Genomic DNA, 18,163 nt, shown 5'->3' with positions numbered 1-18,163 from the left:
CTTTCTGGTTAACACAAAGAAAATGGTGCTGTTGGAGGTATAGATGAGTATAATAATAAATGTCTGAGGTGGTGGTGGTTTTGGACAATGAATAACCATACTACTGGTAGAGACTTTTCTGACTAATAGGATGGTGTAGCTTTAGGTCACTAACACACGTACATGAAGGTAAGATATAAACCATCTTATTTCTCAACTAATTAACAGAATAATTAGGAATGATTTACACAAAAGAGAGTTTCTTTTCATATAGAAAAAAAAGCAAGCAGAATAAAACCTGTTAACCTTTGGTACATTAAGAAATTACTCATTGTTATCTTTTACATCTCTTGGTATATAATGAATTATGGCAACAGTAGAGACCTGTGTGTCCAAATAGGTGTGTAAACAAATCAGCATAATTGTGAAACATCAGTTTTTCACCTCTTTCATGTGTGTTGTTATCTGCAACACTCACCATTTAATGGGGGTTGTATATGAAAAGCCTGCAGGTTGGGACTCTGTCAGATGATGTATTAGCTACTGACTCTCAAAATAATTTTAAACACTTCTTGGACATTTGTGTGCACATGAAAGTATACGTACTTCTGAATAGTTTGTGTAAGTATGTGTGCGAGTGTGTATATGTACTATGTACAAAATGCCTTTCGATGCATTGTATTGTACTATGGATTGCTAGAAGGTTTTGGGTTTTTGAGTATCAGCTTGGAAGGGTAATTATAGAATTTGAAAATTAGTGCTGTTTACAAATATGAAGTTTAAATGCCTTGAATATTTTTCCTTTTTGCAATTTTTCTGAAATAATATTTAAAATCTGGAAGAATTGCAGTGGAAAATCAAGGTCTTGTCATTTCTTCCCTTACAGATTAAATGGCACAATGGAAAATTAGCTAATGGATTCACCTCATCTCTTCAAGGGCTGTAATTCACATTATAAATCCGCATCATGCAGTAATTGCCACAGTTTTCAATGTACTGCCAAGAGTGAATCCAAACTGAGCTAGTGTAGCACAGAGGGGGTGATTTATTTTCCCACTACAAAGGATGTTGCTTTTTCAAGGCATTGACAGGTGCTAGGAAATTCTATCACAACAGCCTATCTAGGAATAACCTTGAATGATTTTAACCAGTCATCACTCATGCCCCCTTTAAAGCAATGCTGGTTTATACCAGCTGAAGCACTGTCCCAGTGTTTGCTGAATTTTGTTTTTCAGTAACCCTCACACAAGACCCTTGGTCATAAATTATGAAAAGAAAGGAAAGGGGAGGAAAAATACTTCTAGGCAATGACCAAGGAAACTTTGGTGATGAATGCAAGCACACTCCATGATCCGCTCACCTTTATAGACAAAACCGCTTTGCAGGTCGCTCACAGAGTGCTGCCTGCCGCTTTGACCCTACCAAGATACAAAAGTGCTGCCAGATGAGCCTGGGCACAAATTCTGCCATGCCCATCTCTTTCCAGGTCTAGGCTACACTTACTTGGCTATGAATTAAGCACAGCCTTGGAGGACAAAGAAACAAACTATTGGTTTTCCCTAAGTAGATTACTTTTAGGATTTGGGTTTTGGAATACAACATTCTTCAAATGCCATGTAGGTGAGGATCTAAGAAGAGAAACGATACTTGTGCAGGCTAAGGAGCAGTGAGCCCCTCTAACACAAAAACTAATGCTAAAAAAAAAGAACGTATTGCAAAAGGAATTGTTGGCAAAGAAATATGTTCTAGTCCAGACAGTCAAATTTTCCCCCACAGAATGGTTTGATAAATGTTTGATTGTGTGATTTCCTCAAATCTGCAGTGCCCATTTTGATGGTACTTGTTCTGACCTTTTACAGCAGGCTTTTGTGGTTAAGTATTCTAATTTTTCAGAAATATCATTGACCTCAAGAAGGTAAAAAAGTTGGCAGTGTCTCAGTGTTAGCTGTCCTGTCTCTACAGAAATCAGGTAGCAGAGTGGCCAAGCTGAAAGCTTTGTCATGGAGCATTGTTGGTGAACCACACCTTGGAAACCTGGGGAGAGTGAACGATGATAAAACCTCTGTTATTTCTATGTTCTTTGTCTTATTAATAGCTGCCTGTTGTGTCTCTTAGTAGATATGATGCATAATTTAAAAATATGATACAGAGATTTCAAAATATATTTTCTGGGTTTTTCTTTCCATATAAAATTATGTATCTGTTGGCATTTAAAGCCTCATATATAAGACAGTAGTGGTCCATATGCAAAAGAGTGAACTTTGGGGGAAAAAAAAAAAAAGAGAGAGAATATGAATAATACAAGACAAAAAAAACCCCCTAAACCACAAAACTTTAAGTCATTGATGCACCATTTTCTTCAAAACCAGAAGACTTGCAAGGAATAGTGATAATAAAAACTAGATTAATACTTTGCTTGCTGAATTAAACATTCTAGTATCTTTAAAGGAAATACTTATATAAAACATACTGTGAGCGTCCTAAAAAAATGGGGAAAAATGCCAGTTATTTGGTAGGATATTTGGAAGTAGTACTTTTTATTTTGCTCCTGATACCCTAACCATCTACTTTTTTTTGTTGTTGTTGTTGCTTACTTACAGCATTTACGGTATGTATTTTATTATGTATACTGAACTTCGAACAACAGTAAGGACATCAATAGAATTAAGTTCTCAAGTACTTTTAAGATCATTTAGGTGAGTTTTTTTGATGTACATACGAAGAAGATACTCAGAATCCATTAAAAAAAGAACACCTTCTTGTTTCATAACCACAGATCTGTGATAATAACTGTTTTCCTAGAGACAGAAGGTGAGGGGAAGCTGTGAAAATCTGTAAGGCTCCATTAGGAAAATACAGTCTCAGTCGCTACGTGAGATCAAGAGCATATGCGACAAGTAAACTTAAGACATGAGTGAGAGTGAGCAAAAGTGTGTGTAAGTCTGATAACATGAGCTTGAGCCTGAATCTCAGCCACTCATTATGGCTTTGATATCAAATCCAGAGAGACCACTCATAAAAGCCACTATGATGGGTCTCTTTTAGAGCATATTGAGTATTTGCAAGTCTTTGACAGACTGTAAGGAAATTTTCATTGGCAAAGTGTACATTTTAACTCAGCTATTGCCAAATACATTTTTATTCCCAGCTATTGTTGCTTATAATAATCTTTCTGTGTTAGTTTTATGGGTTAACTGTTACTTCAACATTACATTTACACCACCCAGGCAAATGCACTAGGTTAGCATTTCCTGTTTTCGGTCTGTTATCTGGACACATAAGCACAGTACAACAGCTGGTTTGTTCCTGGAGATGCTGAGGGGAGCTCTGTTCTCGGAGTGCTGAATTTCCTTCTCAGCTCTAGCGATAGGGGTGTTCAGCTTTCCAAGCATCATTTCCCCCCCCCCCCCCGCCCCAGCACCACTCTGGGTTTATGATAATAATGCTGATAAGGCAATCAAATGGGATAATCTCTGATTTGTGAAAGAGGTAGGAGGGGAATTGAGAAGCAGTTTGCTTTTGTAGCACAGTACCTTGTGTGTGTTTGGTATCAAGCAAAAACATAGCTAAAGTAACAGTCAGCAGCATTGCTGTGGCAAAGCACATTTTGGCAAACGCAGACACCTGTTAGAGCAATGGTTCATACCCTCTGCCCCCTCCCCGCCCGCCCCCCACCCCAGTCCCCCTGGGCAATGTTTTGGAATAGAAGTATCAATTAATTACAATTTCAGAACAAAAACGCTGAAGTATCCTGATTGTGAAAGTATTCGTAGAAAAAAAAAGTAATGATTTCTGGTCTTTATCAATTTAAATTGCTAACTCTAATAGTTTTGCCCAACTCTGTAATGCAGAAAGATGTGCAGAACATTATATTTCCTCTCCATCTAGGCAAACATCTTCAGAACACTTCCTAAGAAATTAATTGTATTCAAGCCAGACTTGCATGCTGCCATCCCACAGGAAATGGGTCAGCAATCCATTAAGATGCCATTAGATAATCTAATTTGGAACTTAATCTCTAAATTAACCATGCTCCATACTTGAAGCATACTTGAGAGAAAGAAAAAAGTTTATGTTTGAATCGATAGGGGAGCCGAAGCGTGAAGAAGGCTGTTTGTTTTTTCTGTAGCTGTGGTCACGTCTCAAGCCGTCTGGTAACCAGGAGAAACCAGACATGATGTAATTCCAGATTGAACTTGAACTTCAGGGACTTAGAATGGGGAAACAATGGACCATAGGAATCAATAATGTCCATTTTACACATGATTATGTTTGGAGCTTTAAGTTAACCTTTATGGGAGAAGCAGCAAGAACTGCAGTGTGACCAAAATGAATGAGATGATCCAGAAGCAAGATGTTAAAGCAAAGAAAACAACTTCAGTAATATTTTCTGAGCAGCGCTGCAGATTCCAGCAGGATTAGAAAAGTTCCCGCTCTGCAGTGAACTGGTTGCCTGTTCTGAGCACTCTTTGTTCACTTAGGTAGGACAAACTTAATCTTATGTTTCCCGTCAGATGATTCTTGGCAGCACTGCTAGGGAAGGAGGAGCATAATATAGAGAATTCCCAAGTGTAAACTGTATCTTTAACCCCTTGGTTTCTCCATTTTTCTACTTCTTGATCATCTTACCTCCATTCTTTTCTTTTGAAGCAGTAAAACTACACCTTGTTTGTTTCTTTGTTTGTTTGGGGTTTTTTTTTTTTTTGTGCAGTTAGGACCTGCATTATTATTTAGCCATGCTAATTAGAGAAATAAACTTCTAGTCATAATTTTAAAAAGTCCTAGAGTAAAAAATAGAACAGATAAAAATTGGAAATGGTGACATTTGGGGAAAAAAGCAGTGTAGATGTGGAAAGCGGAGAGTCAGTTTCTATAGGCGACCCAATGGTCTCTGGTAACATGAGCCCACGTTCTCCATGGTTTGGCCGCATGGGAGGCAGCCCTCCACTTGGTCATAGCCCCCTCTGTGCACGTGCGTGTTTGCAAACCTCCTTTAGCCCTGTCCTGCGCCAAACACTGATGCATGCATGGTCCAGAGCACAGCATGGCCATGCACCATTTCTCTGGGCCCTTCCTCTGCGGTGGTTTTTTTGTTAGTGATGGGCTCTGTGGCCTCTTCCTGATCTTTCCTTATCTTTTTTTGTTACACTATCAAAAAAAGGAGTCTGCAGGGAATAGAGTAAGTATCCTTTCAGCAGAATTCCCTTTTCCCTCCTCTGGGCATGAATCAGTAGATCTTTACCTCCTCCATCTGCTAGATTATAGAATCATAGAATGGTTTGGGTTGGAAGGGACCTTAAAGATCATCTAGTTCCAACCCCCCTGCCATGGGCAGGGTGCCCACTAAACTATAAAAGTTGTCCTAAATTAAGCTGAGATATACTTAATATATCTCTTGAAATAACTGCTCACCTTGGAGGTGAAATTTGGCAGCTGAAGGTACCACATTAAGTAGATGCCAGAGGGGTGGTTATTCTTTTGGCAGAAATGCACAAGTGGGAATTTAGCCAGGGCACTGAAGTTAGCACAGTTGCATTTCCAAAGTTCATACGATCTTAACAATTTGAAATTATAAAGTTTCTGTACTTCTGTGGGCGAGCACTTGTTAGTACAGACATAGGTGAACCTTGCTGGGTCCCTCGCTAGTGCCACTTTTCTTGAAGTGCATTTCTACCTTTTATGTCCAAAGACTGACCTGGCATGATCTGATCTACCTTGTCTAAGCTAGTGTGTTCATGCACAAAGTAGTGAAGCTGCAAGAAGGAAATACTGGTCTAGGTGTACTTTCCGAATGGGGAAATGGTCTTACAGACTTCTGAAGCTGTAGTAGAAAGAAGGTAGTAATTGGTGGAAAATAAGAATCTTAAAATCCTTCAGATTTACTCAGGTCTTATTTGATTTATTTTTTATTGCATTTAGTTAATTGTTTAACATTATTATACTCTTTATGTTATTATAACCTCCAAAGCAAACTGTATATACATATAATGTTAGTACTGCTTGTGGTCCATTCCAGTAATATTTTAATCAGAGATTCTTGAAACAGCAATTATTATCTTTAAGAGGAAATCATGGCAGAAATCTTGATTGAATTAACATGTGAAAACTATAATGGAAACTGTAATGGAGAATGTTAACCGTTTAGGATGCTTGCAGAATTTTCCTTTGCTATTTTATTACATTTGAACAGATAAATACATTATGCTTGCTGTGGATACAGAGGGAACTGATGACTGTGTAACACACCTGATAGTCTAGTTAGGGTGAAAGAAAACTGTTTTCTGGTAGAGGTATAATGCTTCGGGAAGGTGGTCCTGCAAACCATACTCTCTCTCACAAAGGCTACTAGTCTGATTCTTACAGCAATACCTGATGGTGCTTTCTCATGTGATTTTCTTCAAAACTTAGCCTAGAGCAGTTTTTTGGAGGTCTCGCTTCATATTCCAGGGGACAGGCATTTATGTTACAACCTCTGTCAGTGCAGGGCTCACAGATTTCCTCGGCAGCAGTGAAATGGGGAGTGGGATAGACCTGCTTTATTCCACTCATACATAGAAAGCTTTTTTATCTGAAGAATACGATGCGTGGGCAGAGAGACGTCTCATTAACTTCTGCAAGGATAACCAGCTTGCCTGTGTCCTGGGCAATGGAAAGAGTTTTGGCTTCCCCCATTTTGAGGCACTTAATGAACAGAGACAGAGTGTTAACCTCTGCTTTTGTGAAACCGAGGGCTTGAAGTTTACCTGGGACTTATGCAAACTGCAGGATAGTGTGGTGAAGGGACAGATGTTTTCCCCTTTCCTGCTGTTGCCACCCACATGGGCCCCCAGGCAGCGTCTGCCTTGCAGTCAGCAGTAACTGGTGCTTATGCTACGATGTTCTGCAGAGAAACCCTGCAGTGTTTCTGTGGGAGATGCTTACGGTGGTGCCTTCAGAGCAGGTTTGAGAAAGCTGACAGGGGACCTTGCTCTTCTAGGCCTTCAGTCTGGCTTGGCTGCACGCAGGAGCACTGGGGAGCTGTGGAGCAGGGTGTGGCTTATGTGGTAGTTGAAAGTTCAGTTAAATTTACCCTCAGTGTTATGGGTATGTGGGAATGTTGGATAGACAGCCATACATATGCAGCTTAGCAGAGCACGAGTTATTTTTTTGGTTATGCTTTGTATCTTAGCTGTTCTGAGAGCTTTGTGCTGTGATTACTGCTGTTCACCTCGGTAACCTTCATGCAGGTTTCCTCTTTTGTCTGCGGTAAACGCTTGACGGTGGTATCGGGACTGGGGCGGCCCGAGATAGAGTTACGTCAAAGTGCAGTATGATAAGGTTAATTTCTAAAATACAACTGGAGCTCGTCAAGCCTTGAAGATGCCGGTTTAGGAGGTGCCAGCAAACAGAGGGCATGGCCCATGCTCGCTGCCCAGCGGGTGCGTGCGGATCGGGGACTTCATCCTGCCTTCAGAGGCGCCGGAGGGATGGCTCTTCCAGCCACCGTCCCCGATGCGTGCCGCTGCCCACCCGCCGCAGGTGCTCCCTTGCCTGCACCCCCGTCTCTGGCGGGCAGCGGGAGCCTCAGCAGCGCCAGAGGCTTCCGAAACTCCCGTGGGGTCTACGCAGTGCTAACGTGGGAGATTTATTGCTCCCTGAGGATACATGAGCGGCACTGATGAATTTGTTGCAATCTGCTTTTTTGTCATGGTCGCCACGTAAGATGGGAGGCTTGAAAGGTTTAAATAAACACCTATATTAAATTTGTAGGTCGTACGGCAAGAATACTTCTACTAGTCACTTGCTACAACTTATTTTTACTGAGCACTTTCCACAAAATCAAGATCTCTGTCTCCTATATGAGCTAGTAGATAAGCAAGCTGCTACAAATAGTAATTTGTTCTTTATCAGCACTGACTGCTTTCTTTCACCCTCTGGAGTCATTAGAAGGTTGTCAACTTTAAAACAAAGGAAAAAGTCACATATGTATGTATCCAGCCACTGAAGTGCACTGTAAATCTTCGGAAAGATAACCTGGAAGCTGTGTATTTATCCTTTGCAACAGAAATTGTTTAAATACCATGTTGATCTTGCACAAAATTTACATTAAGTGTTCTATTTTGTTTAAAGTCACTGAACACTGTAAATCCCATGTAACAGGACAGCAAAGAAGTACATACTGTAAAACATAGGTTCAGACAGACCCTGAGCAAACAAATCTGCTTGGGTTTTTTTTTTTATTTTTAGTTTTTATTACTAGTTCCTATTTTTACAAATCCCTGTGCTTGGAAACGATTTTCAATGTGTCTGTTATTTCAAAATTTACTTCTTAACATCACTGAAATCTGAAGAAGGAACAAAAGATGCATTTTAAAACAAATTGCAAAGGAAGATGAAGAGTATGTTGAAACAATTAAGCCTCTTAAATGAGGTTCTGGTATTGAATTTTATTTTAAACATAATCTTTTCATCAGATCATATTGGAGAAATCTTTCATGCATAACTGGGTTTAAGTCTTTGTGAATATTTCAAGATTTGTGGTGTAACTATGATTTTTGAATTTCAGAAGGGGCTATTTCTCCAACAACAAAATTTATTTTATTTGTAACAGTCAATAGAATTAAAAAAAAAATACTTATTAGCTGATCTTAGGTTTTGAAAATACAGTAAGATTTTTTTAATTTCTGAAGAAATTCCCCAGATTTTTAGGTGGCCTTCAAGGATATACACAACTGGAAAAAAAACACCCTGTGGAATATTATTTTTACTTCAGACATTTAAAATACATTAGGATATTAATATTTGAGGAAAAAAAATTAGTCCTGCTTCCTTCAGAATTTGACCATCCTTGAGACAAGCAGGTCAGCAATTTTTTTCCACTTTTTTGTACACAAAACAGAGCACCTGAAATTAATTGTTAGGAATCAAAATAGTAAATTAACAGGTTTAGAGAGGTAGAGAGTATCAAACAGGAGTAAACAACAAGCTGTTTGTATTATTTTTATTATAAAAGACCTAAGGAATATGTCCCCTGGATTTAACAAAATAAGTTGACCTCTTTCTTCAGTGTTCATACAGCAGCAACTGAAAGGATCACGTAAATCTGTCAAATGAAAGGTAGTTATTTCGAACACATTTAAAATAGATAAAAAGGGTCTGTTTTCCTCTTTACACTCGATGCTACCGAAGTGCATATGCTCGTCAAGGGAGAGAGCAGTGCGGAGGGGTGACCAAAGATAGAGAAGGAAGAAACCTTCCAGCATCTGTCCTCCACAAAACATGTGGTGGAGGTTTTAGTCTTCAGATGCGTTACCATGAAGCTTATCAGTCTAACCCCAATGTGTATTCCCAAGTAAGCTGTTGTGCTTGTGGAAACACCTAGTGCAGAGAAAAACCACATACAATGGAATGTGGAGGAAGCGTGTGTTTGCACACTGTGTGTCCAGGTCTGGTGTTAGTTGTTTGGCAATGACTGCTGACATAATGATGCTGTTTTTCTTCTGAACAAATTCGATGAGACTTTCTCTAAAGTCTCTTACTTCTGGGTTGCCAGGAAGACTTCTAAGGAAAAGGCTGCTCAGGGTACTGACAAGAGGGAACTCAGGTCTTTCTTTGAGTATCCATCTTGCAAATACTGTTGTACCTACTACTAGTTAGTGTCTGGTAAACATGTAAAGCCATTGGTACTGAAGCTCCTCAGTGACAGAGTGCTTTTGAAATGATGACTTAAGTTCCAAAGTCATCAAATTGCCTTTGAAAAGATTTTCTTTCTTCTCAGACGTTTGTCAAAAAATTTATGGTACTCGGTGCTACCCTTCTTTCACAGCTACCTTTGGCTGCAGGTGCTTACATGATGGGGCCCTGTGTTGTCCAATGTGCTTTAGGCATTGATACTTTTTAGGAAAAAAATGTAAAGAAAGTTGTTTGGGCTTTTTGGGGGGTTTTTTTGTTTTTTTTTTTTTTTGCATTAAAGGTCCTCTGTTCTCATGGGGACCCATGCACCTCGGAGGCACGTCTTGGGACTGAGACAAGATAAACTGCCGAGTTGTAAGAGGGTAGGAAATGCACAGGAAGCTTAACCACTTAACCCTTATGTTATGTTCTTGAAAAGAGCAAACCTGCTCACTGTAGTGTATTTCACTGGCTTTTATCCGTGGTGCCATATAGTGTTGCTTGTATGGTTCAGTTGTGTCTGCTCTATATATTTGCATCTGAAATTTTTGGGGGCTTTCATAAACAAACAGGCCACTTAGTGTAAGACAGCAGTAATGCTACTTGCAACTGACATCAACACAATTATTTTTCTTTCAAATAACTCATACTTTCACAAAGAAAACTGTAAAGTAGAATCTCAAGTAATATTCACACATTTGGTTTCTTATTTTATCTTAAGTAGTGCTATTGATAATGAGTGTTGGCTTAACCCTGATTCAAATTCATTGTGTTCTGGTTTTTGCAACATGTTTAATTTATGTTTTGTTTTTTCTCTCTCTTTCTCTCTCTCCTTATCTCTTTCTCCTTTTCAACAGTCCTGGTACCTGGGCTAGCTTGGTTCCTTTTCAAGTATCAAACAGGACGCCGATCCTGCCGACAAATGTCCCAAATTATGGTTTGAACATAATTGGAGAGCCTTTCCTTCAAGCAGAAACAAGCAACTGAGGGAAAAAAATAAAAATAAAAAATAAAAGCAAAATTAAAAAAAAAAGAAAGGAAGACAGGATGAGAAAAGAAACTGAAGAAAGAAGAAAAAATAGACCAGCAATTGCAGCTCTTACAATCACTAATTCCCTTATGGTTGAAACTGAAATGACATACAAAGGGTCGATGATATTTCACTGATGGGTAGAATGCAGCCCCTGCTAAGTAGCCTTTGTTATATGAAGTCCACTGGGAAATAGATGTTCTGTCTCTGACAATATATTTTAACTGACTTTCTAGATGCCTTAATATTTGCATGATAAGCTAGTTTTGTTGGTTTAGTATTCTTGTTGTTTACGCATGGGATCACTATTCCTGGTTATCTCACAAAACAAAGGCTAGGCAGCAGCGACAGAGCTGCAGGAGGACAAGGGCCGTGAGCCAGCCATTTTCTCCACACTCTGATTTCTAAATGTTTTAAAAATAAGCTCTGTAGCCTTTAGTTATCAGCATGGATTTATTAAACTTTGGCCCTTAATTCAGCCTTTTCTAGTGTGTTATGCGGTTTGAAGTTTTCAATCAGTATGAACACACAGGCTCTATGGAAGAAATGCCTCTATGTAGGTAAAAGTGTTATCTCCTCATGCAACAGTAAGAAAGAAAAGGAAAAAAGTGAACGTTTTCCCCACTAAAGAAACACTTACAGAGGCAAGTGCAATTTAAAAATCATATCTAAGGGGTCATCACTATAAGTCCTTCAGCCCTTGGACTCTAAATTGAGGGGATTAAAAATAGAAATAAAAATTACTTTGAACAAACTTATTTTTCCCCTCAGTTTTTGGGGGCATTAAAAGGCATTAAATCAAGACAAATCATGTCCTTGAGAAAAAGAATTCAATGGAAACACAGCACTTATGTTGGTTTAGCTGCTGCCTCCACAGAGGGGTAGGATTTATTTATTTAAAGTTACTGGTTGCATCAAGAACCCATAGGGTTTATATGTTTCTGTAAAATCTGCATCATAGAGACAAAGACATAGGCAAATCCATGTCACAAGGGCAAAGCTTACCGTTTACAAACTGGTAATACCAGGATGGGGATATGTTATATTTAAATAATGCACTCTTAATGTAAGTCTAATTACAGGGTGCTGAAAACTTGCATGGTGCTTTCAGAAGTTAGCCTTGTTCAACAATTTTCACATATTGACAGAAATATAATGTGCATGGGCAGACATTTTGCCTCTATGTCTCTTTAAAAAAATAATTAAAATACTCTTTCCAGTAATCCTAATTTGCACGAAGATATAATGTCCACATTACGTGCCTTGCCTTGAAATCTAAAAAATGGAAAAAAAAAAAAAAAAGAAAAAAAAACAGAAAAAAATTGACATCACTACACTTGTTTTGCTGCATTTATTATCATTTTAAATCTTTACCATTTTTATGACAAAATATTTTGTACTCCAGATGGGAAAAAAAGTGTGACATCATGGATTTTTTAGACAGTTATACCTTTATCTCACATTTATAAAGCATATCATGGCTGTGTATAGTTGCCGCTTAAAAATTGTAATCGACCAGCAATATTTTCAGTATTTTGGTGTTTTTTCTATTAACCTTTCATGTTTTTCATCTTCCAATTAATATTGGGGGGAGGGGATACAAATTTATACGAATTATGCAATACCAAGTTTTGCCTATGTAGGTAGTGCTTTTAGCTGTATTGGTTATTATAGGTAAGTACACAGATTTAAAAGAAAAAAAAAAAAAAGAATAATGTATGCTTTTTTTGTTTGTTTTAATTGACCAAAGTGGGTACTGCTATTTTTGCAGTGTGATGAGGTCCTTTTCTGTACTGAGAGGTGGACAGGGGATTTTTTTTTATACATACATATATATATATTCTGGGGTGGGTGGGGAGGATTTTTAACACTTTACAGTGTAGCTGTGAAGCAGTGCACCCTTAGCCAGGCAAGGGCTGCAAAGCGACTGTTCTGCCTACTGTGACAAACGTTCAAATCGGTTCCCTCTTTTTAACTTCCCACCTGGGGTGCAAGCTGAAATCATTTCTGGATTTAAAAAATAAATAATGAATTCTGTTGGAGGCAGACTTGACTTGAGGAAATTGTTTTAAGCTTTTTTTTCTTGAGAGAGACAGACAGACAGACAGTGAGAGAAAGAGGTCAAGACCCACAGTGAGGTGAAGCCTTTTTCCATTCTGGCAAAGATACTGCATCCTAAAGTGTTCACGTTAGAAAATGTTTTTTGCTCAGGATGACAAAGACGCTTGCTTTGTCTAGGAAATGCACATACAGGGCCAAAATCTTTGCTGGCATAATTCCACTGACACCAGTTGACTCCGGAGTTGCTCCTGCAGAGAATTTGCCTCCCTTAGTCTGCTTGACTGGTAAAAATTCCTTTTTTTTTTTTTATGTCAAAACATTCTTCCCCCCCGCCCCAAGTTTGTTAACTCACAGCATCTAAATTACAATTTTCAGCCTGCTCAGGCTGTGTCAGAGGTTTGCAGTGTCTTCTCATACAACAGGTCAGATGGAGAGCTCCGGGCTGTAGCGGGGAAGGAGTTTCTTAACGCATGGAATTAGACTGTGATGTGAATAAAAGCATATTCCCAGTAAAATCAGATTTTGCAGATCAGGAGTGGGCCTGCTGCTGGAGACCTCAGGTGTACCAGGGATCTTTGTGATGTGTGGCTCAGCACAGGGTGAATTTTTGTTAAAAGCACATCCTTTCATTAGGGTGCGAGCAGAGGAGAGTATAAACTTGTGGATATGGGATACCTTGGTGGCAAAATTCACCCCTTTGCAGTTGTGTTTGCATTTTGGAGATTTTCCTGCCCTGGAGCATCCCCGGAGGTGCAGCTCCACTGAGTGCTTGGCAGTGTCACACTGAAGTCAGTCCCTTCTGGCTGTGGCCAGCACGCTGCGGCTGACGAGCCGTGGCCGGGGCGCATCCCCACGTCCCCAGCAGCAGGTGCGTGTGTGGGCAGGGCCTGAACGCCTACAGAGGCAGGAGCTGTAGAAAAGGGAATCCTTGAGATTTATCTATAGATAAACTGAAAAAAAGAAAAAAAAAAAAAGAAAATCTCACATAAAAAGATAAGACACCAAAAGAAAATGAAAATCAACTTTATGTTGCTTTTTTTTTTTTCCCCTCCCCAAGAGCTGTAGTAAGTGAATTCATTCACTAAGCATGTGGCTGTTGAGATTGCTGAAATGCATTAGTCCCACCCAGAGCGCACCTCAGGCTCTGGCCTGGTAAAACAAAGTATGTATGTGCTACCTTTTCTGCACGCCACTGAAATAGAGCAGTTTGGGAGCAGAGGGGTGTGCTGGGGGGCTGTCCTTGGTTAGTGCCATTAGCAAGGTGTCCCCATTAAGCTTTTAATAGCCAGGATGAAACTGAAACAAGTTCAGGCTGCAAAGTGCAATAGTCCAAATGATGATTAACCTTGTAGGAAGATGGATGCCCTTAACAGAGCTTTTTTGTTATCTCTGACCTCCTGTATGAAAAAAAATTGAGCTTACAGATGCAATATTTTAAAAAGCAATCTCCTTCTTTCCATGTGAATGAATTGGATTGTTAAGCAACTGTGGGTTTTTTTCCACCTGCCTCTCTAATAGAAAAGCCTGTTTGGAAGAAAATGAACTTTTCATTTATTGTAGGTTTGGTTTTGGGGTTTTGTCGTGTTTTTTTTTTTTTTTTTTTTTAAGCTCAGCAGTCAAAAGATTAAGGTAAGATTGAGAACTCAAATCCAGTCTCTGGCCTCCTCCTTCACCAGGAAGTGTATTCTGACTAAATCGAGCCACCCCGTTCTATGTGCACTGTTCTGCCTTTATTAAGTTGCTTTGCAGCCCTGGCCTTATGGCTGTGCCACTGAAGTGTGTTTCCCCTGGAGTGACATGAACGTTTGAGGCTTGACTAAGGAAAAAAAAAAAAAGGCAGTGAAGGAGACTGTACATAAAGACATGGCAAAAATATTAATTATAGCAATATAGTTGTGGGGTGATGTTCAGGTGGGCAGCTCCATTGAAAATATGTGAATGAATTTGTGAAGCTGCAAGTAGCGAGAAGAAAGGAGGATCTTCTGAATGAACCGCCTACCTTGTAGACAGTAATTTGTACACTGTATAGTTTTGTTAAGATTTTTTTTTTTTATTAAAATACCCTTGTTTGTAAAGCTAACTTTTTAACAATTATAATGGAAATGCATGCCATTTCCATTTTTAAAGTAAACAAGAATATTCCTTGTTTGGAAACTGGACTTGGGTTAAAACTCTCCAGTTTCTTAATTTATGTATTAAAAAAAAAAAAAATCTGTCCATGTTAGGAGTTATTTCGCAGATTCCTGTGCTTGAAAAGCATAGGTTACTAATCCTTTAAAAATGTAAATGGAGAAAAGTTATATTTTATGAAGGTTATTTTGTTGTATTTAGTATTGGAAAAGTTGGTTTTCAGAGCATTTCAAAATGTTGGAAGCACCACTGTCTTTTTATTAGTATATATGGCCTTTAGCAAAAGTTTCTGTGATTGTTACATGATGGTATTTAAGATTAGGTTCACAGAGCAATTCAGGATAGGCAGAGAACTAAAACAGTACCTATGTCTCACATAGCTGTGTCCTCAGGGAGCAGAATTTTGGATTTGCAACTTGTAGCTTCATAAGGACTTAATGAAAGAGATTGCACAAGGACATACTCAGCTGTGACACCAGAGTGTGTTCTGTACCTAAATCTAAATTATATTTACTGTGTGAGATTATGAAGGCTGCAGAAAGTTATCCCATATTCAGTGTACAGTATTCACTTTTAATGAAACAACTCTCTAATGTTGCTGGCAGTAAGGCCCCAAGCATGACGTCCAATATAGTTTACATGCTCCTGTCAAGGTCTTTTGTTAACATTAACCAGCTGCATGCTCCTGGACTTTTTTATTGGGTTTCTACAGAAAACTTTTAAAAAAGAGCAAGTAAAATCGTATGCAGGCTAATCAAGTTAAACAGGAAAAGCTCAAAGTTGAATGTTCTACTCCATGCTGAAGGAGCTAAAAACTGCCTCCTTCTTATTTGCACTTTCTGCTAGTTCCCCAGTTTTTTCTAATTCCTCAAAATTGTGTGGGTGTGGTGGAGCACTGCAGTTGGAGGATAACATGGACCACTGATTTTGCCCTTTAACCCTGCACAATGACCTTTGCATCAGCCAAACTTATTGCCATGACAACTCTTTGTACTGTTTCCATGCCACAGCTCTGTTGGTCACATTGTTAATAGTAAAGGGGACAAGTTGGAAACGGTCAATTTTTACATTTTTTGTTGCAATTTTTTCTTCAATGGTTGTAAGTAGTTGTTTTTTTTTTTTTTATGATAAAAGGGTTCACTAGTTATTACTCTTTAGAAATATCTGTGTGTTGCAATTCAAATGTATGTTGAATTTGTGAAAAGGGCTTCAGTGCCACTAGCATCATAATATCTTAGAATAAGCCTTTGATACTTTTATTGCATGATACAGTAACAGTAAAACAAAAGGTGGCCTAAATAAATGGAGAGCAGTGTGAGCTAGTGACACTAAAGCCAGTCTTTGTATTACTGTATTTTTGACAGAATGGTTTTGAAAACTGTGCTACAGGGACTGATGTGGCAAATGTATCTCTATATGCAGAAGGAAGTTTTTTAAGAAGTATGGCTTATTATGCGTTCTTCATTGAGGGCATTGAAGTTGCATGGACTGATAAAAGTTGATGCAAAATGAGAAAGAAACAAAAACCAGCAAAATGTTTACCAAAAACTCAAACAAATGAGCAGTGCCTGTTCAATTTCACAGTCTCTGTTGAGTTCAGTTGTAAATATGTTTCAGATAACATTTTCTTCAAAAAAAAAAATAAAAAATAAAAATCTCTACAACATTGTAGAATGTGAGGGGTTCCTCAATCCCAGGCATAGGCTTCTCAAGAGCTGCATTAGATTATGTCTTCATCAAGCTGTTAATTTGTGCTTATATCATATAGAACTTTTAGTAAGCTGGGAAGAGGCACCCCATCTCGATATTTCTCTGAGAACAACTTTTGTAGGGCTGTGTGTTTCTTTAGATACATTTAGTACAACTGTAGGTGACAAGTAGTCAGTTATTGCTTGCTAGCTACACACCAGGGTTGATCCATTTTAAAACTTTTGGCATTTTTCCCCATACTGTAGGCCATAAATCCTGAAGGTTACATTTTAATTAAAAAGGAGCTGCGTGCACAGTCTTTGTGTAATGAACCTTCACTAGTAGGATGCATTACAGTACAGCTACTTAATTTTGGAATTAGGGCCCTCTGGCATCAGACCTGTTTTTAGCCTGAGTGTTAACAAAGGTTTTTATTGTGCCTGGTTGGAGGATAATAATGTTCTTTTTGGTACTTTTTTTTAGGTTACAAATGAACTCAACTGCCACAAGTTTTAAACTGGTGTAAATCAAGCTTGACTTAATGTGATTGTTACTGTTATATCCAGCCTATACTGCTAGCAGCTGCTCATACTGCAGTCAATTACTGGAAGCGGATATATTTCCTATGCAAAAACTGTTTAAACAATAAAAATGAGCTATGCTACAGAAACTGGTCTTATGTTTTCTTTTGTATCTCTCAGAGTTGTAATTAGCAATATCTTAGAAACTAACCTTAAACCTTGTGCCCTGATAGCGTGGCACAACTTACGGAGTTCTGTGTATACTTAGTTTAGATTTAACATTTTTGTTTGCATACATTTTGGCTTAGATGTTACACTGAAAAAGGAGGATAACAGAAACAAAAGGAGATATAACCAGATAATCTGCTCAATTTAAAAGTTAATATTTAGTTTTCATCATCATATTTTACCAACCCTAGCTATTATACAGGTGACCTGAACTGCTTCTCCTGTGATGTAAGATTGAGCATGATAGCGGAAGGGCAGGAGACCTGTTTTCTTTCAGTGTTACTGACTTGTGACAGACAGTAAATCTTTTATTTCTTAACAGCCTTCATGATAACATTTTCATTAAATAAAACAGTAAGGTCCAATCTTCCCAAAATTCTTCCTGACTTCAGAAAGCTTTGTTTTGGGTCAAGGTCTTTGAACTCTAAGAAACAATAATTCTTTTTTATAAGTGTGAATTTGCTGTAGATATGGGCTGTTTGATTCAGCTCATGTTCCTGGAAATTCATTGTTTTCTTCTTATATTATTAGGAATCCATAAACCAGAAGCCACAGTCAGCAAGTGGCATGAATATGGTCAAGAGATGACTGACTTTATCACAGTGTAAAGACTTAAACTGGATTATATCAAAATCCTCAAATTTTGCCCCACGGTGAAGCTAAATAACTCTTCAACTACTTAGATAAAAATATTCTGCAGGTTCTACAGCATAAGCTTTATCCAGTTTCAACCATTAGTGTGAAAAATGCAAAAAAGTTTGTTATTTTCCCCACTGGTTTGTTTACACAAAGACCATTTGTTTACTAAATGGACTAACATTTCTCTGAAGGGCCCGTTGTTGTGTGTGTCTCTCCAAATTGTAAGGCACTGAAA

General features: G+C 38.5%; 1 protein-coding gene across 9 annotated transcripts in view; it reads left to right on the top strand.

Moving 5' to 3' along the window:
• Positions 1 to 17,210, top strand: part of NFIB (nuclear factor I B) — a 236,343-nt gene extending 219,133 nt beyond the window's left edge. For all 9 annotated transcript variants that reach the window (XM_054809201.1, XM_054809198.1, XM_054809206.1 and 6 more), the window contains one exon: positions 10,488 to 17,210. In XM_054809201.1, coding sequence (XP_054665176.1) covers positions 10,488 to 10,617 — 130 coding nt within the window. In that variant the 3' untranslated portion in view covers positions 10,618 to 17,210. The remainder of the gene's footprint in view (positions 1 to 10,487) is intronic.
• Positions 17,211 to 18,163: the final 953 nt, after the last annotated feature.

Source organism: Grus americana, chromosome Z (genome assembly GCF_028858705.1).
Source record: "Grus americana isolate bGruAme1 chromosome Z, bGruAme1.mat, whole genome shotgun sequence".
In the NCBI taxonomy this organism is placed as follows: domain Eukaryota; kingdom Metazoa; phylum Chordata; class Aves; order Gruiformes; family Gruidae; genus Grus; species Grus americana.
The sequence above is the reverse complement of the archived record's forward strand: the minus strand, read 5'-3'. Positions and strand labels throughout refer to the sequence as shown.